The sequence below is a fragment of the Ambystoma mexicanum genome, chromosome 4p, assembly GCF_040938575.1.
Source record: "Ambystoma mexicanum isolate Mex_15411 chromosome 4p, UKY_AmexF1_1, whole genome shotgun sequence".
Taxonomy (NCBI): Eukaryota; Metazoa; Chordata; class Amphibia; order Caudata; family Ambystomatidae; genus Ambystoma; species Ambystoma mexicanum.
Window position 1 is genome coordinate 578,300,453 of NC_090927.1, and position 25,584 is coordinate 578,326,036.

General features: G+C 46.0%; 1 protein-coding gene across 4 annotated transcripts in view; it reads left to right on the forward strand.

Moving 5' to 3' along the window:
* Positions 1-25,584, forward strand: part of FBXO9 (F-box protein 9) — a 1,471,688-nt gene that overhangs the window by 1,310,263 nt on the left and 135,841 nt on the right. For all 4 annotated transcript variants that reach the window (XM_069606124.1, XM_069606121.1, XM_069606123.1 and 1 more), the window contains one exon: positions 19,538-19,633. In XM_069606124.1, the coding sequence (XP_069462225.1) occupies positions 19,538-19,633 (96 nt within the window). The remainder of the gene's footprint in view (positions 1-19,537; positions 19,634-25,584) is intronic.

Sequence of the window (25,584 nt, forward strand, 5' to 3'; positions counted from 1 at the left end):
GACTTGAGGAGGTCACTAGTCGATGATATGGAACCAAAGCGGGCAAGTGAGTGGACAATGGCAGATCGCTGAACGAGAGATGGCGCCCTGGAGGAGGGCCACAGAGTTGGAATCCAGAAACACTGGAGGTAAATGCAGGGTTTAGGATTCCCCGCACAGTTACACCCGAGTAAGCAGAGGGTCAGGAGCGAAGGGCGGGACACTCTAGCAACCTTAGTTCCCTGGTCCCTGGGTCAGTTGTTGGTTATTTGGGGAAGCTGGGGCACGGGGAGAAGGAAAGGGGGGTGGCAAGGTTGTAAAGAGTTGGGGGAAGTTAGGGGAGGGAAGTGGTGGGGAAGAAAGGGGGGGGGCCGGAAGGTAGCTCAGAGAAGGTCGGGAACGGGTGACAAAATTCCCCCAGGAAGCTAGGCCCATGGGTAAATTGCGAATCTGTACTTTTAATGTTGGGGGGCTTAATAACCCTGTTAAAAGGAAGAAGGTGGAGGGACTGCTGAAAATGGAGTTAGGAGATGTTATAATGCTGCAAGAGACCCACATAAGTCAGCGTGATAAAGATAAGCTGAGCATAAAGGGATACAACCTGCTAGGGCAGTCCAACGCTCAGGAGAAAAAGGCAGGAGTCTTGATAGTCCGTAAAACGCAGAACGCCCTCCTCCATGGGGAACTAACGGATGAGATGGGCAGGTACAAATTCGCAAAAGTTACGATCGAGGGGCTCCGCATCACATTAGCTGTTATCTATGCACCGAATACTGGGCAAGACGGATTCCTGAGGGAGGCATTGGGGAAGTTGGAGCCGCCTTTGAAACGTCTCTGCCAATTTATGACATCATCTGACACTGGTAGATGTATGGCGAGCGCGTAATGATCAACAAAGAGGTTACACACACTATTCATATGTATACAATTCGATGTCGAGAATAGACTATTTCTGGGCAATGGGCGGACTAATGGGGAAAATTTTAAGCATGGAAATCGGGCCGATTTTGATATCAGATCATTCCCCCCTGTGGATAGACGTGAAGACGTCATACGGGAATAAGGAGCTATGGGGATGGAAGCTTCCGCAGGAGGTTCTCCACGATCCAATTCTGGGGGAAGATATCAGGGGGAAGATACAGGAGTTCTTAACCATTAACGACATGGGCGAGGTAAGGCTTAGTAATGTCTGGGAGGCCCTAAAGGCGGTCATCAGGAGGCAGTTTATAGCAATGAAAGCGACCAAAGATAAGCAGAGACAAGCATGGGAGAGAGAACTAGAAAAAAAGCTGGCTGACATACACAGGGAATGCATAAAGAATCCAACACTTTCCCTGAGGAAGGCCATGAGGCACAATTGGAGGGACAATTAGACGTTCTGCGCACGAAATAAGCAGAGATGAGCCTCCTAAGTCTCAGGCATTGGTGCTAAATGAAAGCCAACAGAGCTGACAAACTACTAGCGAGGCAACTACGCGCAAAGCAACAGAAGGTGATGATCAGGGAAATACGCAATAAGAAGGGGGAAAAGCCTACCACTAACACAGAGTTGGGAGAGGAGTTTAGAGCCTTCTATCGAGACTTGTACACCACAGAGCGGTCCGATGGGGATGACCAAGACAGCTACCTCAATTCCATCACTCTGCCACAAATATCCGAAAAGGATAGGGATGAGCTGGACGGAGACATTAGAGAGGATGAAGTGCGTCTAGCAATAAAGGGGTTACAATCGGGCAAGGGTCTGGGGCCGGATGGCTTTACAGCAGCATTTTATAAAAAATACGTAGAGGTTCTGGTCCCATTTCTAACTAAGCTGTACAACTCCTTTAGAGAGGAGGGAAATGTGACCTCAACCATGAACGAGGCGAAGGTAGTGGTCTTTCACAAAGCGGGGAAAGACCCAGCGTCTCCAGGGTCGTATCGTCCAATTGCCCTGATAAATCAGGACGCAAAAATGTACACTAAAATTCTTGCCTCAAGATTGTCCCCACTGCTCCCCGATTTGATTCATAAAGATCAATCTGGATTTAAACCAGGAAGGCAGACACATGACATGGTGGAGAAAGTGGGTGTAACGCTCACCTGATTCCCGTAGAGGCGCCGGTCTTGACTGGGCGTATACCGTATCTTCAAAGGTGATGTGTAACACACGGCTGGCTCTTTGGGCTGGACCTCTGTGCACTGTATGTTTGACTCGAAGGGTAAGATGTCTGCAGATAGAAAATGTGGGATTAATGAACTGGGTTATTGAATGTCTCTCTCTTCTTCCCTTTCTCTTCTCCTATAGGACCCCAAAGGTTAACGCTCTCACCTTAGGTAAGTGAACGCCGTGCTCTCCATCTGCCTCGGGGAAGGGTGCTGTAACCAGTTTCTTCACTGGATAAGGGGAGCAGGCCTCTTGACTTCAGAGGACTGCTGTCCGTCGTGTACTGCACGAACGGTAAGTTTCGAGTAATTCTAATGTCTTTAAAGTCTTTAGTAATGATGTCTCTTGTTTTGCAGGGTTCCGGCGATGGTGGATGACGGGCTGAAGTGAGTTGAAGATGGAGCCCGTGTGATGAATAGAAGCGCCTGGAAGCACGTAAGTAAGCGCTTGTTGCCTGCTTCACGATGCGCTCTAACTGTCTTTTTATTTTGCAGGTACAAGTTCGGAGCGGCTGCAGGGTGCCGGAATACCCACTGGGTTAGATGTGGAAAGGAGTAATGGCACGTGAGTATTAAAGTTCCCCAATGTCTTTAAACGCACCTTGTTTTGTCTTTCAGATGCGGGATGCAGCGCCGAAGGCCTCCGGAGCGTGCGAAGAGTAGGTAAGCCTTTGTCTTTCAGAATGCAGCGCGAGGCGTTGGTGACAGCCGATGGCCCAGGTAAGTGAAGAGCTGTCACTGAAGACCGTAATGCTAACCTGTTCTTTCTTGTCTTTATAGGTGTTGCTGAAGACTGGATTCAGGATGGTAAGCCTTTTTCCTTAGGCCCAGGATCAGATGCAGAAGACACGATGAGCGTTCTGCTGCAGAGGATGCAGAATAACGCAAAGCAAGATTCATCCATCGGGTGTGGTTTAAATAGCCTCCTGTAGTGCTTAGGTGTCTCCTTCCACAGCCACGTCTGGGTAAGAAAAGAGTTCCTGCTTTCCAGAAGAGTTCCAGTGTTCTGAACCTAGGGAGTGGCTCCTGCCCCACCCAACAGGAAAAGTAGTTCCAAACAGAAGAGGATCAGAGGCTCAACTGGCAGGCAAGTAAGCAGCATGGTCTGCTGCAGGTAAGTCCACCCAAGCATTATGAGCCCGGCGCTTCCAGCGCTGGGACTGGGCATATTTATGAGCCTGGTGCCACTGGCGCCAGGACTGGGTCCAAAAGGTCCCAATTGGGACTGGTTGGCACTCGGAACCTGTGTTATGAATCTGCTTCCAAGGGAGTTGGGAAAACCCTGACCTTTTGGAAGCAGGGATCATGACAGTGGGTATTATGCACTCACCCGCGTCACTACTGGCGGTCGATGCCGAAAAGGCATTTGACCGGGTGGAATGGTCAATTTTATTCAAAACATTAGAGCGGATGGGATTTGGGGACAATTTTCTGAAGATGGTTAGGGCGAACTACAACTCTCCCTCGATCAGAATTGGCATCAATGGGGAAATCGCGGGCAGGGTGGAACTCTCAAGGGGTACTAAGCAGGGGTGTCCCTTTTCACCCCTATTGTTTGCTATCTTTCTGGAACCACTGCTATGCAGGATAAGGGAATCGAGGGCGATAGAAGGGATAGAAATGGCGGGGATACATCACAAGTTGGTCGCATATACGGACGATTTGTTGTTGATCTTGGGAGATCCAGATCGCACTCTCCCAGAAGTGATTAAGCAGCTAGAATGCTTTGGGGCGATTGCAGGGCTAAAGATACATAGGAGCAAGTCAGAAATTCTCCCGCTGGTGGGGGATATAGGGAGGATGAGGAGGGTGGCCGCATCACCTGGTCTGAGATGTGCGAATAAAGAGATTAAATATTTAGTTATTTCCCTGATGAGTAGGGTTGACCAGACGTACGGGGGGAACTTCCGTGAGGTGTTGGGGGCAATCTAGCGGGACCTTGAGAGGTGGGCACCTCTGGCGATCTCATGGTGGGGACGAGTAGCCGCGATAAAGATGTCCATTCTCTTGAAATTGCTATACTATTTCCAAGCCTGCCCGATAAAGATCCCCAAGTCCTTCTTCAGGGCACTGACAAAAGCAATCACGTCATTTATATGGAGGAATAAGACTCAGAGGATTTCAAGGGTGGTGTTAACGGCCCCAGCAAGGGAAGGGGGGTTGGCTCTCCCGCACTTTTACAGGTATTACCAGGCAGCACAGTTGTGGGTACTTTAAAGAGTGGATGGGGAGGAGCAACAGAAGGTTTGGGCCGAGCAAGATAGGGCGGTGCCCAGAACTCCTCTGAGGGAACTACTGTGGAAGAATAAGCGGCATAGACATGCAAACCTATGAATGAGCGTGGTGATGAAAGCTCCCCTAGATTTGTGAGACGAGCTGACCCGGTGCGGGGTAATGTCAACGGTGCCGGGCCCTTTCACCCCCATGTTCGGGAATTTAGACTTCCTCCCGGGAATGGAAAAGGGCACCTGTAGGGGCTGGGAACTTGCGGGGTGTACAAAAATTGGGGAAATGGAGGAACAAGAGGTGCTTCTGTTTGAGACGTGCACAGAGAGACTGAAAAAGTCAGATAGATTTAAATATGACCAACTTAAGCACTGGCTATATACCCCCTCGATCAAACAGGCGGCGACACGGGACCTCTCTCAGTTTGAGAAGTTTGCAATTACCAACCCGGGCACCAGGAAGTTGGTATCCACCCTCTATAGGTTCATTATTGGGCAAGAGGAAAGGGTTATCTGGTCATATATGGTGAAATGGGAGCACACCCTGGGGGAGCCTGTCAGCAGGGAGCACTGGGAAGATCTGTGGGGCAATATTCCTAGGTTGACTCGATCAGTCCAGATGAGGGAGATGTGGGTTAAGGTGATGACTCAGTGGCACCTGACTCTGGTGAGACTGCATGGGATATTTCCACGGGTGTCCAACCTGTGCTGGAGGGAATGTGGAGGCAAAGGCACTTGGAGACACATTTGGTGGGAATGCAACACGTTACAAGACTTCTGGGCCGATATAAAGGCACAGTTACAGAGGATCTTCCCAAATGTGGCACTAGTGGGGGAGCAGGTCTGGATGTGCGGCCTCAGGAACGCAACGGCCAAAGAACTGTCCTGGTCGCAATGCAGGTGCTTTATGGGCTTGTTGATAGTGGCCTGGGCAGCAATTGCCCAGAATTGGAAACAATCGGACCCCCCTGCTGATTTTCAGTTGGTTGCAAAAGGTTTGGACGCTAATCACAATGGAAAAACTCTCCCATACCCTGAAGGATGCTACTGGCCCCTTTGAAAAAAATTGGGGAAAGGTGCTGGAGTATCTCCAATCGGACTACATGGAACACTGGTGCCCACACAAAATAGGAATTTTGGCCATGTTCAGGACATGAGTGTTTCCCAGAGGACTCTAAGAGCATTCTCTGGCAGGGGGATGGAAGGGGGTTAGGGGGGGGGGGGGTAAGTTCAACCGTTTGTTGTACGTTTTGAAAATAAATAAAAGTTTTTAAAAAAAAAGTATGTTTGCCAGTTTTAAAAAAAACATTGAAATTGACCCTTGGCTCTTGCAAATCACACATATACCAGATTAGCATTTTCATTATAAACTGGTTACTTTACACGTGTTTCATCTTTCATTCTTAAAAGGATGAATAATAAAATGAGACAGGAATAAAATTAAATACTTTAATAGCCAGTTGTACTGTGATATTTGAAACCTCTGTATTCAGTTCTTTAATTAAAAATAAAATTACAAATATAAAACCTATATATTCAAAGCCCTTTGATTATCTTGTATGATGCTCAATCTGATGTATTGACCCGTAGAACTTCGAAATGCAGAGCAGGTGGCTTGTATGACGAACATAAGGATAACTCAACACACTTTGATTCCAAGTCTTGCGTGAATCCGCCATGTATACACTCTGTATGCCACAAGACGCAATTGATAGAATGCAAAATGTTCAGTGATAGAAAATAAGTACAATGTATGGAGCTTAAAGTAAAAAAATATCTATACTATTCACTATGGGACATTTTGATTATCCATGTCAGGCATGCATACATGGTCCCCTGCCCCATATAGCCTGGATGCAAACCACAAGATGACACCAGGGCGTGGCAGGCTTTTGGGACAGCATGACATCGAAGAAAGTGCAGGGCCAAAATGGTAACAATGCCTTTTTTATTTTTGGCCAGAGAGTGGGGTTTTAATGAGTTGGATTTTGTTGCCACCACTTTCAACCACCGTTAATGTAACTTTTTTTAAAATTTAAATCCACATTACATTTACTATTTTTAGACCACAAACCCACATTCTGACAGCTTTGAGATTGGAAATCGTGTGACACTATTTCAGTGAATAGTTAGCACATTACATAGTGGAAGCCTTGTGGATTCCCACAAAATAATGCATAAATGAACATTTAGAAGTAGACATGCTAAGGACAGATGTATTCATACTGGTCAGAATGGATGGGTGATTGTATCAAGAGAATTCAACTACTAGTGCATTCCCATGGAAAATAATACATACTGGCTGGTGCAAGTATAGTAATGTGTGAAACAGTGATGCTTGGCAAATATTTACAATTATGTAATGCTATTCTCGCTTATTGGTGGGAACACTCAGACCAACAGTGCCACAATGTTCATGCATCAATGCCATCAGAATTCAAAGAAATTCCCTAAAGTCACTTTGCTGAATCTGTGGTCAATGCGCCGCCCAAAATGTGGACTATTAACTTGCCGACTCCCATTATGGCGCGGCGCAGTGATCACATATATCACTGTGCCCTGCATCCCCATACCCGCCCCCATCCACTTACCTTTCGCCGTCTCTCTTCTGAACCTGCGGTGTCAGTTCCTCCCATTTGCCGCAAGGTCCCTTTTTCTTTTTTTCTCACTTCTTATCCCCTGTGTACCATTACGGTAAGCGGGGGACACCCCTGCAACCTCAGACTCCCTTTACTGCACCCAAGAGGAGCGGGGGACACCCCCGCTTTGCTTGGGCTCAGTAATGGGAGTCAGGATTTTGTGTGCACCTAAAGGTGCAGTAACTGCGGGAGAGCAGTACTGGAGTCGACATTTTTGTACGATTCCACTTTGCTGCGTGATGCACTGTAGAGCATGCCAGTCTTTGGCTAGATATGCACTGTATGTGAAATTCTCCAGACAAAAGGTGTCTTCATTTAATATGGGCATCAGTTCACAACAGTGACAGTGACACCAAGTGGAGACCTCTTCAATTCAACTGGGTTCCAGATCAGGGAGATCGTCCGAGTCACTGCCTTTATTTGTTGGTTCTCGACTATGTTCTGCTTTTTTTCATCATCTTTACACTCTGGTGCAAACATGAATCAATGAAGGCTGTTCATGCAAATTTGAAAGAGGATTAGTAGATGAATAATGTAATGGTGCGGAGGGCCCACATGAAAGACCTGTGGAAAAAGTGTAGTTAAGATATATTAGTTTAGAAATTATAGTTTAACCATGCATTTGTGAAATGTATTATACATTATGTAACAATGCTAATCAAGCAATGTGTTAAGCTAGGACGTCAAAAGGGATTTGTGGAGAAAAGGTGTATGGCACAATGACTTCACAGTACTAAAGTTAATAAACCTTGTTTGTTGAAAAAAAAGATTAGCAAATATTAAGATAAATGCAGACGACACAGTGGAACGTATTTTCTTTGTTCAAAATTGTTGAAACCGATGTCTTCGGATGTGTACATGCATTTCTAAAAACATATGGTAAATAAGTTACATGAATAATGTGAAACACTCCGACTGATGTAGCGGATGTTGAAGTATGTTGTAGTTTCACCAAGATGTAGTAAGTGATTTGGTAAAGCTAAAAAAATAGTTTAATGAACAAAAAAAATGCACACATGGGCACTAAAGTGAATATAAGAAACACTGTATTGATTTTTGCAGGTGAAAGCATCTTGTGCATTTCCATGGCAACACATGATTCGGTAAATGCATTGAAACTGCCTTTTGCTCTAGTGACTGCAGGTGTCACTAGCTGGGGCGTTTGCTCTGGTTTGTGCTGCAAGGGCATATGAACTTAACGTGACCTTGTAGGACTCTACAATACCATTAGAGTGCAATGGCAAACATGTGCAGGTCGCAGTAATAAGTCCATCGAAATGTAAGCAGTGCTCCGTAGAGAATACACATCTAGTGCATTGCTATGTTCTTTGATTCATAGAGAATAGCTATGAGAGGTGACCATTCCTTTAATAATAAACTTCACGTAGAAAGGCTGTTGACAATATCTCAAATACGGTATGTTTCATTTAGTTCTTTTTTTAAACCAGTTTTATTTTCAAAGGAGGCATACATCAAACATTTGTTTTGTTCTATAATACAGTACTAGAGTCTGCGTTCAAAATTTAACATTGTTGAGAGCGACGGAAATGTCTCAAATGTTTCATAATTTTTGACCTTCGACTTCCCCCCCCTCCTCCTCTCCCCACTGCTCCCCTTTTCCCCTTTTAGCCAAAAAGTCCTTGGTCTCTTTCTGTGTCTTCTCCCTGGACCGGCATGTGAGCTATGAGCTCCCGAAGTTTCTCAACGAATGTGGATGTTTGAGTATTCAAGGTTTAAAGTAGTGGCCTTCCCTTTCCTCTGCATAGTACCGGAAGGGGTCCCAGATAGACAGGAAGATATTTCCCTGTTTTTATGGCACACATGTTTTCCATTGCCATGACTCCCCAGACTTTGACCCACCACCAGGGCGTTGTAGGAACTTCTTTCATCTTCCAGCGTTCGACTAATGTCATTCTCACTGCAGCCAATAGGTGTGTTATTAAGGCTGCCTTGTTTCCAGATACAGTGTTTCTTCCCTCCGACACTGCTCCCAGTAAGATGATTTTTGGTGACCATGGAAGCTCCGTTCCTGTTATGTCCTTGATGAGCCCTAGAATTTCTTTCCAGTATGTTATCACCCTTGGGCACGTCCACCACATGTGGTAGAGGTCACCTCTCCGCCCACATTGTCTCCAGCATTCCGGGGGGGTATTTGGCATTTATTTTGTGTAGACGGTAGGGGGAAATATACCACCTATAGCAGAGTCTGTACACTGATTCCTTGATTGTAGTGGATTTAGACAACTTGTGCGCTCCCAACCATGTCTGGCCCCACTCTTCATCCGTGATCGTTTCTGCCATGTCCTTCTCCCAGTTCTTCTTATATGGGAGGTTGTCTGCTGCTTGTGCCTTGCCCAGTAGTCTATATAATCTAGTTCTCCCCTTTGTAGTTGCCCCTTCCTGCATTGTTAGTTCCACGCTGTTAGGCAGAATTATATGTAGTACCCTTTAGGAACACCACACACAATTAAGACTACAAGTGACAGTACAATTTCACCTTTGGTACAAGCCTGTACTACACAGTTATAGCGGTAGCAGTAGTGGAGCAGCCAGACTTATCTCAAGACTAAGTGAGCAGTACAAATAGTTACACAAAGGACAACAATTACTATGATTCAGGCAAACACTGACTCAAGGTTTCTAAGTAAAAGAATATATATTTATTTACTCAGCAGTTGTATAACATTTCACTATTATAAGCAAGTAAAAAAAATCACAATCATAAATACACCACACCATTTCCATTAAATTCCAGACAAGTTAAGCTCACATAATGAAGTGGGAGCGAAATGGCACTCCAGCAATTTAAAAGGGAGGGAAAGACAAAGTTATTAGAAATTAGACAAAACCAACAGGTAAGTACTCAGGGCAATTGAACAAGAGAGACTACAGTGAGGAAATCAGCTAGAAAAGGCTTAGGGCCAAACTCAATGGGTCAAGTCTTTTGCTCAAGATCACACAGTTCAGGGTAGTTCGCAGTAAAGTTCGTGGCACAGATTCTGGACGAGGTTGGTTGGTAGAAAAGTTAGTTCAAAGAGGAGAGAAGTACAAGCCAGCGGATTGGAGAAAGATTTCAAACACTTTCACCGCGGTTGAACGAAACGGACAACTGGATTTGCACAGTACCTTAAAACGGAGAGCGAGCTGAAGCGGATGTTCCTGGTGGTTCCTGCAGGCTTACGGTTCCTGAAGCGATGGTCGGACTGACACAAAGTAGGAAGACTGGAGGGTCCTGCGCCACCCAGGGAAGAAACCAGCAGCAGAGCAAAACAACAAATAAAAGGTGCGCTCCTTAAAACCCAAGCAGGGTCCGACCCTCCTGGCTATCCGGCCCACTGTAGCTCTGTACAGCGAATTCGACCAGAGGAGGGGTCCTGGCTTGCAGTTTGGGCAAACTGGTTGGTCCCACCAGCTCAAGGGAAGAGGTTTCCTGGAGGATCTTTGTCGGATCGGAGATTCAGACCTGCAGCAGGGCTTCACCTGGCGGTTCAGTCCTGGTAGGGGTCCTCTTTTTCCAGTTCCTCATTGGTTCTTTCGTTACAGTGGCGACTCTGCTCTTCCAGTCCCAGAGACCTGCTTTTTAAGCAGTTTTCCCCCATTCATACAGTCTGGCTGTCAATCACACAGCAGGGTGGCTGGCCTGGCAAGGCCAGTCCCCTTAGCCAATCAGACAAGAGTGCGACTTGGGTTACCAAGGGAATCCATGGCAGGGGTCCGAAGATCCCTCTCTCAAATCCTTCCTACCTAGACTATCAGGTGCCTTAAGGAGGGCTTCTGTGCAGAAACCTGCGAAAAGACAGCGAACAAGGGAATCATCCCCAGTTTGTCGCGCAGAGAAAAACACGAGAAAGACTTTTACAAAAAAGAAATGGTGAATTAAACCCAGCCGGAACCAAAATAAAATGTATTTGGTCAAGCGGGTTTATGTTTGAGGCAATTAATAGCCTAAAACAATACCACGTTTATATAATATAATCGCGGTAGAAAAGTTGAGGTAGTTACCACTGCCACTAGCCAAGTCTTGATGTTAAGGGAGCGAAACAAGGCTCCAAGAGGCACAGACAAAAAGGGATAGGAATTAACCCTTTCCAGTGCTCCATGTAAGATGGGGGTGTACTGGGTCTGTAGTTTGAAGTGACTGTATAAACTTAATGGCAACTTTAAATGTTTCTGGGGGGACAGTAGTCCACCCCAGAAAAATTGAGTCAGTGGGAAGTCAACCCTGTGTCACTGCAATGAAAATGCTGTGTAACACACACAAAAAAGTGGTGCTCATGGAGTAGGTGAGGCTCCAGAGCCCAAGGACACACAAAGTGGTAAAAACACACAAGGCAAAACACATGTAAGAGTGGGAAAAAAGCTCACAATCTTACCAGGTAAGAAAAATAAATCCTAGAAATCCAGCAAAGCTGCTGAGGGACTCATTAGGTAAGGGAAATCAGCCATTTATGAGAATTCTCCCTAACACAGGCCCAGCAGAGTTCTTACTCCAGCCTTTTTTACTGCTGGGTGGGAGTTCCAGTGTCAGAGTTGCATATATTTATATCTTTGATTTTCTCCTATTCCGAATTTCTTTTTACAATCTTCAAATGAGATGAGGACGCCTTTGTGGTACATATCCCCTAAAGACAGTTTTTCAGCTCCCTTCCATCCATCTCAGAATTGTCTATTGAGTCCTGGTGAGAAGTCTGCATTATGTGTTGGGAGGGACAGCGGGCCTAGTCCCTGCCGCATTTTCTTCCCCCGGATTGCTTGATCCCAGCTGTGCAGTGCGGCTTTGGTGGCCTCCAGCAGTTTTCCCCCTCCCTCGCGGGCGGCGGGGTTTAAGAATTGCAGTACTTTTAGCGGGATCGTAGTAGATGCTTGTTCTATCTTACTCCACCCAGGCAAAGGGTCCTGACCTGCCCACTTCAGCATTGGTGTCATATGAGCTGCCAATATATACCTCCCCATGTCCTGGACTCCCAACCTCCCGAGGAGCACTGGACGCGTCAAGATCTGTCTTTGGATCCTCTGCCTTTTGTTCTGCCAAACGAAGTAAAATATAGCATTCTGGAGTTCCTTGGTTAGCCGTGAGGGTATATTGACAGGAATCGAGCTCACTACGTACAGTAAGCAGGGAAGTAAAGTCATTTTTATTGCTGCTATTCTTGCGAACCATGACCGTTCCTGGTCGTCCCATCTTTGCAAGTCCTCTTGATATCGCTTCCAGAGAGGCACAATGTTTGCTTTGAATAGGTTCCCTGTTTGTCTAGTTATGTGGACCCCTAAGTACTCCATAGCCTGCTTTTCCCATATTAGGGGGTATGCTTTCTCCAGGGGCGCTAGATCTTCCCTCTTTTCTTTGATATTTAATGCTTTGGATTTTGAATAATTTATTGCAAATCCCGATACGTCCGCAAACTTCTGTAGTTCCGTTATAACCCTGGGTAATGTGTTACTAGTGTCTGCCATGTAGAGCATAATATTGTCCGCATAAAGCGCAATCTTTTGTAGTCCTCCCACTCCCTTGATATCTGGGTCTCTTCTTATCCAGATTGCGAATGGTTCCATTGCCATTGCAAAGATCAGCGAGGAGAGGGAACAGCCCTGGCGTGTGCCTCGCCTAATGTTGATCTGTTTCGAGCTAAGGCCATTTACCAGGATGTACGTGGATGGGAGCTGGTAGTGTGCCAACACCATCGTGATGAATGATACCCTGCACCCGAATCCCTCCAGAACCAACCTTAGATATTCCCAATTTACACTGTCAAAAGCTCGCCTGGCATCAAGGGCTGCTACTGAAAAGTGTTGGTTCGTTCTTGTACCCCAGTCGATGACATCTATAACCCGCCTCACATAATCCTGTGTGTGCCTCCCTCTTATAAAACCGGCTTGATCCTCGTGTATGATTTCTGGTAAAACTTTCATCAACCTATTTGCCAGAATCTTTGTGTAAAGTTTTGCGTCCGTGTTTAGGAGAGCACTAGGGCGGTAGCTAGCACATTCTACCGGGTCCTTCCCTGGTTTTAGGGTTAATATCGTAGCTGACTTCCCAATGTCTACCAAGACCAACCCTGTGTCTCCTAATCACGTTGAAAAGGTGGGTGAGGGGGGGCTACTAGTTGTGTGTGAAATGTTTTGTAGTAGCCATTTCCCAGGCCATCTGGGCCAGGTGTCTTCTCTCACGGCAGGGATGCTATCGCATCACTGACCTCCTGAGCTGTTATCTGTTCCCCTAGCATGTTTCTGTCTTGTTCTGTAAGTTGTGGCATTGGGATTGCGGACATGTAGGTTATTTGGTTAGATTTATCCAAGTTTTTGCTACCCAGTAGCTCCTCATGGAATTGTACAATTATTTCTAATTTCACCTCATCTACAGTGCTCATTTCCCCTGTCTGTTTTTCAGCCTAGCAAGCTTTTTGTTTTTGTAGTTTGGCCGCAAGGAATCTGTTTGCCTTCCCTCCGTGTGTGTAATAGGATTGTTTGGTTCTCAGCAATGTCTGCGGCCTTCTATCTGCAGTATGATTCTCTAGCTTGGCTCTAACCTTCTGTATTTCCCGCAGTGTTTTGGGTGTCTATCGGGCCTTTTGTTGCTTTTCTGCCTCCCTCAGTTCTTCCTCTAGTTTTTGTGTTATGAGGGCTTTCTCCCTGTAGTATAACGCTGCTTGTGCAATACATTCCCCTTGCACTACTGCTTTCCCTGCGTCCCTTACTACCCTCCAGTCTGTCTCCCTGTTGTCATTCTCCTTAAAGTCATTATTTATAGTACTTTCCATGTGTGCTCTGAGCGCGATAACCCTCGGGATCATCTCGTTTAGCCTCCACTGCGGTCAGGGTCTGTTTCCACCCCTGTTCATTTCTATGCAGACCAACACCGGGGCAGGGTCCAAGAGGTACTGTACGCCGATTTCTATTTTTGTAACTTTGGGGATTAAAGAAGCCGTAACTAAGATGATATCTATTCTAGAGTAACCCCCATGCACAGCAGAGTAGTGTGTGTATTCTCTGTTTTCCCCCTGGAAAAACCGCCATGTTTCAATCGCCCCAAATCCCTAAAGAGCTTTCCCAATGCTTCTTTTCTTCTGGTCTGCAGCCGTAGGGGGGAGCGTTTTGTCTAACTTCAGGTCCATCACGCAGTTAAAGTCCCCACCTATGATCAGCTGGCCTTCGCACCACCCTCCCACTTTCTTGAGCAATTTGGTGATAATACAAGTCTTGTCTTTTCGTTGGGTACATATACTGCTAAATTTGTGTGTGTGTGTTTGGCCTGTGATTGTGCCTTTGATTCCCACGTTTCTCCCCTCACTATCCCTTATGTGTGGTTTTTGGAATCCTAGGTCACAACTGCACAGGATTGCCACTCCTTTTGATTTTTTGCCACTTGAGGCAAAGTACTGGAGAGGGTAGGTCTTGCATCGCATCATCCTTTCATCTTTCTGGGGGAGGTTTGTCTCCTGAAGGATTGCTATCGCTACGTGCATCGCTTCCAGTCTACCCAGAATTGCTCTACGTTTAGTGGGGGAATTCAGCCCCTGCACATTAAGTGATACTATTGTAGCTTCCTCCATCGTACAGTGGTCTAGGTCGGCCCGTTTGTCTCACTCCCTGCTTCCGGTCTAGTTTTCCCTTACCCTCCATTCCGGATCTCTTTTCAACCCTTGGACTTTACGCATATATTTCTTTTGTGTATCTTGCATCTTGCCTCCCCCTCATTCCCCCTTCCCTACCCTCCTCCCCCCATCCCCCTCCCCCCTGCACCTGGGATTTCCTGTGGCCTGGGTTCCTGAGAATCCATCCGCCGGTCTCATACAGGTGTTGGGCCATAAACCTTTCCAAGTTTTCGGACTACCCTTATCCTGACTGAAGATTCCAAGATGTGATGTCCTCCTACCTCCGTGCAGACGCCTCTATTATAATCTGTACGGGCTGTGCTTCGTGGTCTGTTTCATTACAAATGTCTGTTTTATGGGTCACCTCCTGGTGTATACCCCTGCCGGTCCGGTCATTCTTGACTCTGCTGAAGGTCCTTAGATTTCTCTACCTTTCTTGGTCTTCTTTTCTCCATCGACCATTCCCATGGCTTATCTGCTGTGCCTGGTGGGTTTCGCTGTGGCCTGGTGTCGGTTCGGGTTTGGTTGTCTTCCAGTTGTAGTAGTGAGAGGCCTTCTTCACAGGTGTTGATTCTCCTCTGTTTCCCCTCCCATGTGAATGATAGGCCGAATGGGTGAGTCCATCTGTACTGTATATGCTGTGCCTGAAGAGCTTTCGTGACCGGCTGCATTAGCCTTCTTTTGTGAAGGATGACCAGTGCTAAATCTTAATATAATTGTATGCGGTTGCCATTGATCATGAGGTCAGTGTGGGTTCTTGCCGCTCTCAGGATGTCGTCTTTCAGGCAGTAGGATGTTCTGGCTATCAACACATCCCTTGGCCTCGCTTCCGGTTCATTTCTCTTGCGGCCTACACAGTGTATTCTGTCAAACACGATCTTCTCGAGTTGGGTATCATTGATCAGGCTGCTGAAGCATTGCTGCATGGTGTCTTTTAGGTTTTTATCGAGCACCGACTCTGCCAGGCCCTTGACCCTGATGTAAGATCTTCTTGAGCAGTTTTCCAGGTCCTCCGCCTGGAGCTCTAGATTTTTTGTTGCATTGGCCAGCTGATCCAGCAGGACACTATTCTGTTTTATTTCCTCTGCCATACATTAGTGTCCGTTTTCCACTAAGTCTACTCTTTCCCCCAATTCCACCATTTCCTTACTGTCTCCTGCAAGGGGGATTTCAGTTCGTCCTTCATTTGTTGTAACTGGTTTTGGAACGTGCTTGTTAGTCTGGCTTCCATTCCCTTCAGACAGTTTAAAAGTTCCTCCTTATCAGAAGCCATTGTGTTTAGGGGAGTGCTATTTGCCTGCGCTGCAAGGTCAAGTGGGTTCTAACCAGTGTTTTTATTCTTGATGGGCCTGACTTTGTTTTGATTCCTGGCATCTGGGTTGCCCCAACCGGGGGTGGTGAGAGCAGACCGGGTACGGGGAGCTGTGACAGTGGTACACCAATCGAGTGGCCTTTACTCTCTTTTTGGCTTCCCTTCCTTTCACTGCTCCACCATCGTCTCCCCTTCAGCTGTCTATTGTTTGTCTTGGCCTTTCTGCCGTGTTATGTTCCGCCACTTTGGTGGTCAACGCCCTGTGTGTAACTCTTATAGCGGATTTACTACCACTTCTCCCCTCTACCACCACTGTTGGCCACCACCAATGAGTGGCTTATATCTTCGAGCAGTGCTCTGCAGGAGCTCCACTTTCCTTTATATGCAGTGGGTCCTGGAACGTGGGATTGGGCTGGCAGTTCTTGGGGGCACTATCAGTTATTTGAGGAGCAACTGTCCACTGATGCAAGACACTGCGCATTCTACCTCTCGGACAGCCGTTAGCCCGTTGCTCCTTCTGTGGAGTCCTTTTGAACCCGGTGCTGTGATATGCTTGTTGTAGCCTCCGGTATTACCAGTGGCCTCTCTCTCGCTGGCAATGTCTATCGATCATCTGCGCCACCTGCCCCGGCTTCTTCTATTCCTCTCACTCTGTCAGCGTCCTCTGCGGGCCGTGCAGGGAGCAGCTGTCGGCAGATTATGCCCTCTGTTCTTCATTTTCATGGGCTAGGTTTATTCCCGGCCCCCTGTCTGCCTTCTCTGGTTGACCTGCAGGACCGCGCTGTACTGTCTTGGCAGGAGGAGGGGTGTTGCAGCGGCTCTCAAAGCACCCGTCCCGGCCCCATCTGACGGATCGCTGCTCTCTCCCGAAGTCCGTTATGGCATGCTGCTGAAAGGCCCCGACTGAGCCCAATTGTACATCTTCTAAGGGGATGGTGGGTCCGACCTTGTCCACCCCGGGCTATCCTTCCTTTCACTTACGGGTCTTAGGTTATTTGTATGCCATCAGCTGTTGTTTTGAGACTGCGGTCCGGGTGTTGGCGCCGTTCCTTCCTCCTTCCTTTCAAGCTTATCGCTCAGCTTAATTATCTCTCTGTCTAACCTTTCTCTCACTATGTCTCGCGTCGATGCCGATTCTCTGCCGAACCGCGCTGACTCAGGTAGTGCGCGCAGCAAGGTCTACAAAACGCATTACTGTTATCTCCTCCAGGGCCAGCCGTTATGTACACCCGCGTCTTGAGGGACCACAGCCTGGGAGGTATACTAGCCCCGGTGTTCTGGGCTTGCCGATTTCTGTTACTTGCCTGTTCTCATAGGCTCCGCTGGGCCTCAGGCTGGATCAGACCTTTCGTACCTGCCATCACACGGGGTGAGTTGTTCTGTGGTGCTCTTCACAGGGCGGGTCAAGCCACCTTTATGCCGCCCCAATTGCCTGCGCAGTTTCAGGCAGAGTGCGCCCCACGTATGTGGCTCCATTGTACTGGGTTGGCGACCTCCATAGTGTGGTCCCCGCACTCATGGGGGGGCGTCCGCGGGTTACAGGTGCCCGCAGTATATCTTCGACGCGGCTACTATTATCAGTGTCTGCTCCGGATCTCCCGGCGCACGTCCCTGTAGTGGCCCAGGCTTCCGTCTATGGCACTCACTGAGGCCGGGGGGGGGGGAGGACATCAACCGGGGCACTTCACCTATGCGTTGTTGCTCGCGTGGGCTTTGGTCCGCTACGTGCTGTCTGCTCAGTTCCTCCTACAGGCTCCAGGCCAACTCGGTCCAGCCCCCCACCCTCTGCCGGGGAACTTTCGGGCCCTCATAGGGTTCTTCTGTTCTCTGCGTTTCTTGGCTCTGCAGAGTGCGTTTGGGTGTTTCAGCGGTCCGCGATTGACGGCTTCTTTTGTTCTAGGTGCTATGGACCTCTTCAAATGCCTGGATTAACTTCGTTTTCAGTTTTTGTGGCCGTGAATTACTGCTTTTTGTTGCTGTCAGCACAGAGGACCTGATGTGCACGTCCTCACGGTCTGGCGGCCATCTTGGAATCTCCATGTTTCATTTAGTTTTACACCTTTGCCTTTTCTGCGCCACACATTCCACTGCATACTGTGACAAGGTCAGTGTCCTGGCATTGTCAGGGCGGAGAGAAGGACACCTGCCACTAAACAATCCAGAGCCAGTCCTGACCCTGAGGGCGAAGACAGCTGTGGGGGACCCAACAGTTTATCTTGCACGATGTCTCAAAAAGACCATGCTCTCCAGAGTTTTTCTGTTTTCCTTAGAACTCAACAATCGGACGACCGGCAGATCAAGAAAAAGAAACCAGCGCCCTCACGAGCCTGGGACTTTTTTTTGGTGGACAATCCTCCCCACTCCATCACCAGCAGAAAAGCAGCATCAGCAAAGCGCATGCCAAGAGAGGGAGGTGGAAATGCACTGCTGTGGCTGCCTGGTGGTGAAGCACATTGGGCTCTGCTGCAGCATTGTGACGAACAGCCGGCCTGGGCTACAGGGAGCCCACTGGACCACCAAAGACTATCCCAAGGGACATGGACCTTGGGGGGCACTTACATTAGGGGAGGCCAGCAGCAAGCCACTTAAGAGGAGCTTGAACATTGAACTTAACAAAGCACCATTGACATACTGCGGTGGGTCTGCACCAGAGAAGGGGCTAGACTTAACAGGTGTTTAATGCCTTTTTTGCTCTATAACACCTCCAGGGTGGGGATAGTGAAGCAGAATTGGTCAGGGAGGGTTGACCAATCACAGGAAGGGGGGGTATAAGGAAGGTGGCCGGAAACAGGAAGCATTGTGTTGTCAGAGGGAGGTCGGAGGAGGACAAAGAGACGTGATGAGGAAGTAGAAAACGGTGGAGTGTGGAGGCCATTGTATCAACAGGTGAGGTATTAGTTTAGTTAGTGTAAGGGTACTGCGGTATGAGTGAGCATGAATGTGAAGTGAGTGAGGTTAGTTTTTTTTTGTGTAATGATTTTATGGGCAGTGGTTGTGTGAATTAAAGGACATTGGTGATGTAGGAGTAGAAGGTCTGAGTGATATCAGAGGGAAAAGGACAACACAGGAGTGGAGGAGGAGAGTGGGTAGGAGATATATCAGGGGAAAGGGGAAGGAAGGCCTCAATATGGAAGAACAGCCCAGTGTGTCTGAAAGGCACATCCCACTTCTTTTAAAATAACGAACACCTGAAGGGAGTTTAGAGAGACACCATTTCAGGAAGTGATCTGTAGCCCCAAGTAGTAAATTAGACAGTAGAGGTTACAATTCGGTAGAACTAACTTTGGGTCACGGATGCCTGAGGAGATCCCAATGCAGACGAGAGTGAGAGGGAGGGACATCCCTAGGACCCACACAATTTAAAAATAAAAACATCCATGAACCGTCCTTGAGTCTGAGTTATTTGTATGCCATCTGTGACAATACTGTCTGCTTATACCCAAACTATTTCTTAGAGCTTTGTATTTAACTCTGGCCAGGCAGTGAAGGTCTTGTTTTTTTGTTAATGCACCACCCTTGAAGTCCCTGACTTTACCACATTTCCGAGTGGCATTCATATTGAATGATGTTTTTGGTTTCACATTTTGTTGAGATAAGTTAAATTTGAACAACTCTCCCCTTGAATTAATCTCATCCTATTTGCAGGTACATGAGATTCTTCTCAGATGGCTTAGTGATGATGCTGACTACACCTGAAGAACCACAATCCATTGTCTCTCGTTTACGAACTAGAAATCCAAGGTATTTTGCATTGCATTTCATATACATCTGGTTCAGTTGTTGAAATGTTGTCTATTATTTGTAACATATTGTCAAGAATGTAATATCCTTCAAACAAAGACCTCTGTACCCACAGCAGCCTTTGCTACACATCTGTTTCTTTGATGTAGCTTGTTAGAAGTCTTTTTGCACTAATGATCTATTGCCATACTACCAGAATCTGTTTTTATGTATAAAACAACTGTTCACATATTGCTCCCAACATGCCAGCCTCTATTACTCTGCATGCTGCCAAAGGACATGACACACATTTTCCTATGGCCACTTTTACCACAGGCTTGCTTTTGGAGGGGATATGTGCATTACTAGAAACTAAGATGTATTTTGTGTAAAACTGTGGGCCATTTAATATTTATTTTTGTGACTTATTGTCTCACTGGATTGAAGATGTTACTCTTTTTTTATTTTTTTGTACCCAATTTGTATTAGAAATAACATAAGTTGATCACGGCCTAATGGGACAACTCGCCAGATGGAGAAATAAAAGGATTGCTAGGAACTCCCCCCAAGAAACAGACAGGGAATTGAATTGCTCTGGAATCCGATGGGTACTAGGAGTGACACAAGCATATTTAACATTCTACGCAGAATGTGGAAGTAATTGCTTTCTAAATTTAAGATTATGGGGATGTATAGTGCAGACTTGCCTTTAGGGTTTTCAGTGACCATCCTGAAAGTGCTTAGAGGCATGAGCCTCTCGACATTGCGAACTAATGGGTGGACACGGTTAGCATGTTTTTTTGTAGACTGGAAACTACTCACTTTTGAACAATGGATAGGGAAGTATGACATGCTAAGCAGCTTTTTTCTCACATATGCTACACTGGTAACCGAATGGCTAAATTATGGGAGGTAATCCTAGAGGAGCCGTATACTGATCCGGCAGTACAAACCATGTTGTCTTCGAGTTAAGGGAAGGGGGTTATTTCTCAATTGTTTAGAGTGTTGCAGGAGAGGAGACCTTTGTTGGACCTTGGGATCAACGACAAATGGCAAAGGGATGTGGGTTTCACAATATCTAGCAGAGAATGGTTTTGAATACGGGAACAAGTGAAAAAGGTGTTATAAAATGCTAGATTCCGATTGGTTCCATTTAATTACTTGCACAGTGTTGTGAGGGGTCAGAAATGCGAGACGGACACAAAGGTAAAGTTTTCTCAAAGTTTGCCATTTATTCAAAGTACAAAGGGGGTTTGACCCACACCTAACTTTTCCTAACCTAATAGAGAGGTCCCTGCCTAGAAAACTAAAACTAAAGAAAAATGACCTAGTGCCCAAAATATATCTGGCCCTAGCACTAATATACACAATAAAATCATACATTGAAATCGGCGGCTCTCACAATCAAACTGTTCAATGCAGTAAAACCCTACTTATCCATGCAAAACTGCCTCTCCAAAGCCAGAGCCACCATTGGGGCAAAACTGGACTATTGTAACATCCTCTTTGCTGGCACCTCAGCGAAAAATCTGGAAAGACTACAGATCATTCAAAATAATGCTCTCAGGGCAGCGCTGAGCATTCCCAAAAGAGAGCACATCTCCCAAGCTAGAAGTGATGCCCACTGGCTCACAGTCAAAGAACGTATTCTGTTCAAGACCCTAGCCATAACCCATTCATGCCTCTCACTCACAGTCCCTCAATACCTCTCAGAATAAATAAGCAGGACCTCCTCATCCAGACCCAAAAGCTTGCACCACTCCAATCAGCTCAATGTCCCCACCTTCAAGAGAGCCAAAGCAGAGGTTCCAGCTTCCTTTTCTTAGCCCTCACACATTGGAATGCCTTCCCCACAAACATAAGGATTCGAACCTCTCGCCTATCATTCCGCAAAGCACTCGAAACTAAGCTCTGCAATTGGCTCACCACACTGCACCTACAACGCCACATGCAACAGCAGGCTACAGGATACTGAAAGTTGCTTGGTGCCCTGCTGTAAGAAGTAACCCTCCAGACCTGTGTGTTTTCCTATTCATTGTAACTCTGCCCACTACTTCAATGTCAAAGTAACCATCAACTGTCTCTTTTCATTGTCAATGTAACTATCAAATGTCTCCAGGCTCAATGTAACCAAGATGATAACAGAGAGGAACTCCAGAATACCCCGGGAACAAAATGGAGCTATATACTGAAATTAAACAATGGGGTGTTCCCGTGTAAGTACTATTGAACAACTGATTTGAAAGCTACCAGCATTTACTAGACTGGTTATTGTCATGAATCAATCACACAATTCAATGAAAATATGATATCTAGCATACAAAGCTTGTGCAATATATATTGTTGTTGGCACAAATCCACAAGAGTAAAAGAAAAAAATTAAAATAATTATTTTACTCTTGTGGATTTGTGCCAACAACAATATATATTGCACAAGCTTTGTATGCTAGGTATCATATTAAATAGTAACTGCTGGTAGCTTTCAAATCAGTTGTTCAATAGTACTTACACGTGAGCACCCCATTGTTTCATTTCAATGTAACCAAGAGCCACAGAGATGTGACACTGCCACTCTTATGTAACCAAGCAAGCTTTCTGTAACAGCGCCACAATGCCCTACCCTGCGCACTTTATAAATGCAAAGAATAAAATGAAATAAAAAATATGGCTAAAGTGTAGTTCAACAAAACTGTTTTGTTTTTCAAACTCAAATGTTCTTGCAAGCACTCCTTGCGACCAGGGTTGTATTCCCTTCCCCTGGATCAATTCAGGAATATTCAGATGACAGTTCTGTTTTAATAAAGTTCTGTTCAAGATAATAGAAAAGTCTTTGTCAGTCACTGTGTCTTGCTTGAAGAAACAGCAAATGTCCTTTGGACCATAGTTGCTTGACAATTCAAAACCCACCAATGTCTTCCACAATATCTCTCTTGCAAGGATGATTGACTTTCTCCTCAAAACACAGGTTCCAAAATCAAATGCAATTGGTCTGTTGCTATATAAAACTTATTTCAAAGAAAAAACTTCTTGTCTCATCATTCAACAAAGGTTTTCTCCACATGTCTTTCTGCCACAAAGGTATCAAACCATCATCTTCTTTCCTTGTCCTGGCCAAGACTAACCACTATTTGCCCTTTCCTAGTGTACTCTCCTGCCAGGAAGAAAACTCCTACAACTAACTTCAAACTTCATGAGAATATTGATTCCAATACTCCCCACACCAATCTCTCTTGGAAGGAAGTTTAACCAACAACTGTCTCTTCTAGTCTCCGGATTCTTGACATCTTGTACTCCAGTTTTCCTTAAACTGAGAACAAAATGTACAAGAATTATTCTTAAAGGGTCTCGTAACTTCTCCACAGCCTTCTGACTGATAGCAGTTTGGGTTACAAGTTTTCTCCAATTGAAATCCCAAAAAGGAAGAGTTGTGCCTTTGTCGACTTAGTCTGGTTTCACAGTCACTTGGCTGTTGGCAAGGTGAGATGTACGATTGTACGCTTTCCCAAAATTATATCTCTCAAAAGGGGTTTATGCTTTAGTTGCTTTTTCAAAGGTTTCTCACAACTTCTTGGCTGATGGTAATACTGGTTATGAGCTTTTCCCAGTGGTTGTCTAGATCTGGTTTGCCCGTAGCCTCTTGGCTGTAGGTAGTATTGATTAGAGGCTTTCCCCACTGGTAATTCACCCAAAGCCTTTGCCAGCCTCTTGGCTGTGGATAGCACTGGTTATAAACTTTCCTCTCTTTTAGTTGTTTGCCACTTTGTTTTCTTTAACTATTGGATATTCATTAAATATGTTCTGCTTTACGTTGTCAATTGTTTGATATTCAGAATTGCTGTTTTGTGACAGCCTTCGTTTAGGGAGCACCCCAGTGTCAGCATTCACTCTCTGACAACTCACTTGTTCTCTGCGGTGACTCCCTCCAGCTATCGGGCTTCGCGGCAGTGCTTCTGATTTTAGTCTGCTTTTTCTCCCGCCTCTGTGAGCCTCAGGTAAGTTGCGCGGCGGTCTCCAGGAGCAATGACAGCTCTGTTGAACTCCTGCAACCTCCCTGTTATGCCATATGCTGCTGTGGGAGCACTTCTCCTTAACACACGTCTCCTTCTCAGCTGGACTTCTTCTAAGTACGCCACCTTCAACTGTGTGTACTCTGCAGTTCTTCTGGTTTTCACCCTTTCTGGTCACTCCTGCTGGCGGGCTTCTCTCTGTGGCTACTCCTGCACCTCAGATGGTTTTAGCTTTCTCAGCTACACCTCCTGCACAGCCATCAACTCCGACTTACTCTTCTTCCCCTTCATTCTGGTCCTCTCCTTCATTCCACAGCTGGGCTTCATCCTGGCTTTTAAATATCCCACTCGGGCGCTTTAATTGGCATCAACTAGACCGCATCTTTGAACATTCACAGAGTCTTCATTGCCTCTGAGCTCTGCTTCCTCATCTCAGTACTTTTAGCATTCTTGGAACTGAAGTCCATAGAAGCATGTGTAACCCTAAGTTGTTCCATGTTATTTTCAATTATTTCAGATTGTTCTATGAACCGAGAGTTATTAGATTAAGGGTAGATTGTTAAAGGAGTTTGTAATTCCTCATTGGAGTGAGGATTTATCAATATGGCAGAATTATGGCAACTCAGCCTATCGTTGTTAAATCCTGAGTTTTTGATGCAACAACTTTGTTCTGTTTAACTGACTTCTTACAACAGGTTCTTTAACCATTGACACTAGAAGGATTGGTACATTGATGCTATGCCATTAAATATCTGGGAATTTCATCTTCGTCCTCAGAAGATGAATACTGCACCTCTCCTGATGAGTCACCACCTCCCCCTGGTAGCTGCCTCCTCCTATGTGATCCTTCCCCCCCTGATACCACCCCCAGGGTTAGGATCAGGTAGTGGCTGCCTTCCCCTGGCCACATTGGAGGAGACTTTAGGCTGGGGGCTTGGTGATGGCTTTGCAGGATTCATCAGAGGGTGTATATGACACCAGCGAAACTCCATGCTATGGATACAAAGTTGTTTCATTATTGTCTAAGGTGTGGACCGAGTTCAGCAGGGTATGGTGTGGGTCTGCCCGGTCATTATAGCTTAAGGGGGGAGGAGGTGATGGCCAGGATAAACACTAATGCATGCTTCTTATGGACAAACACCGCCTGTCTATGGGGATTGGTTCATGGGAAGAAGAAGGATAAGACTCGGAAAAGGATAGTGCAGTTTTTATTAATATTGGCCAAAAGGAGGATCGCAATATATTGGAAATGTTCTAAGGGCGTGATTTAACGGAAATGGATAACAGACATTCAAAGGTGGGGATTGGCAGAGATAGAGATTTTTTTAAAAAATAGAGATCTGAAGGAGGAGGGAGGGAAGCTTGATTGGGTTCAAATGCTGAATGAACTCACTTCCTCTCCCGACTGAAAACTGCCACGAGGGAAGCAGACAATCAGCATGAGATAAGTAGAGTGCATAGAGGAAGTATAATAGGAGGGATGGGGGAAGGAATGTTGACATTAATGTCTGACGCTATGACAGTTTATTTAAACGGGGGCAGCCTTGAGGCTCGGTAAAAGAGGAGGGGGGAGGGACTAAGAGTTTGAGGATATGATGGTGTAACTTAGTAAATTAGTTCTATGTCCTTGGAATGTAATATGGTATCACCTGATTGTATGTGCTGATGGCACTAGGACTGCTTTATTCGTGTGTACTGCAAAGCATAATAAAATAAAAAAAAGATTTAAAAAAAAGAAAGAAAATAAGTCAGTCTGCAGTTATTCACAAGTCATTCAAAGAAAAACAGAAGAACTCAATAAGCATAGTAATGATCTATGTCCCATTTGTAAATCTATCATGGCCTGTGATAATCATCAATTTGCCAATGCACCTTTGATTTCAACCCCAACAATCAAAATTATATTGTACATTTAAATGTATAGTATCAAACCATCCAAGTGTTCTTAGTCTGTAGGGACACATC